This window comes from Acanthamoeba castellanii (genome assembly GCF_000313135.1).
Source record: "Acanthamoeba castellanii str. Neff unplaced genomic scaffold scf7180000084763, whole genome shotgun sequence".
NCBI classification, from domain to species: Eukaryota; Discosea; order Longamoebia; family Acanthamoebidae; genus Acanthamoeba; species Acanthamoeba castellanii.
Window position 1 is genome coordinate 251,633 of NW_004457323.1, and position 1,088 is coordinate 252,720.

The 1,088-nt window shown below is 55.3% G+C and overlaps 1 protein-coding gene across 1 annotated transcript in view; it reads left to right on the forward strand.

The window, feature by feature from the left end:
• Positions 1-30: 30 nt before the first annotated feature.
• ACA1_241370 (uncharacterized protein) overlaps positions 31-1,088 on the forward strand; it is a gene marked incomplete at both ends in the record, with an annotated part of 2,060 nt that continues 1,002 nt past the window's right edge. The window contains 6 exons of the mRNA XM_004335335.1: positions 31-56; positions 127-202; positions 261-359; positions 422-704; positions 770-868; positions 931-1,076. Of these exons, the coding sequence (XP_004335383.1) occupies positions 31-56; positions 127-202; positions 261-359; positions 422-704; positions 770-868; positions 931-1,076 (729 nt within the window). The remainder of the gene's footprint in view (positions 57-126; positions 203-260; positions 360-421; positions 705-769; positions 869-930; positions 1,077-1,088) is intronic.

Genomic DNA, 1,088 nt, shown 5'->3' on the forward strand with positions numbered 1-1,088 from the left:
CTGGACTTCCCCGCGGCTCTGGTGTGTCCAATGTCGAGAACCAACAACGGCAGTTTGTATGCACATTGCGATTTCTTCCTTTGTGGTTGCAATGCGACCGACTTGTGGCCTTTGTTGTGTTGGCAGTGTGACGGACTTGAGCTGCCGGCAGTACAACTCGACCGAGGTGGTCATACGAAATTGTTCGGCTCAACACCACAGGGTACCCTCCTCCGGCCTCCGCTCCTCTGAACCGTCACTGAGTGTTCTCTGTCTGGCAGCCCCAGACAGGCAGGTTCAAAGATCACAAGTGCGCGCTCTTCAACGGCAACACGAGCGAGATCATCACGGCTGTGCTCGAGGACCACACCTTCATGGAGGTGGGTTTCACTCACATGGAATGGGGGTTGAGCAAGAGTCAAACTCACTGAAGTGACTGCAGATTCGGGTCACTGCCGCCCAACACTTTGGCCGCCCGTTTGCTGTCATCCTGTACTCGCCTACAGCCCACATCGAATCAGAGGTGAGCCGGTCCCAGCTTTGTCCCGACGGCTCGTTGGCTAACCACCCCGTGGACCACCAGGCTACTTCCTCTGACTCTCCCAATTTCTTGGCGGTGACGGACACCTCCTACTGGGCCGTGCTGACCCAGGAGCAGGACAACTACCTCAACGGAGCATTAGCCGTCTCCTTCGACGCCTCCACATCGTCTTCTGTCGCAGGCGGTGCGTTACGCTCTCCGCGTACAGTCCTATCTATTCCTGTTATGTTTCCCTTATCAAACCCACAGATGTGCCACAGAATGGAATGGTGATCACCTTCTCCTATTCATCATTTGCGGTTTCGAGTAACTCGCAAGTGGTCTCCTACGACTGGCTCACACTTGTGGGTGAGTGGGCTCTCCTGCCTCAATTTGGACTCTATTCACTCACATCATCATCGAATTGTCAGGCACTCTGGGCGGAGCGGCGGCGTTTGCCTGTGCCATGCACGAGATCGCGATGCTGATCTACAGCAAGTCTGTGAGTTGTTTCTGCCCTTCAAAGGTCGCTGAGGACTCGGCCCAGGCTCCAGAAGAAGAACCGTCAGTGGAAGAGGTACCTAACTCA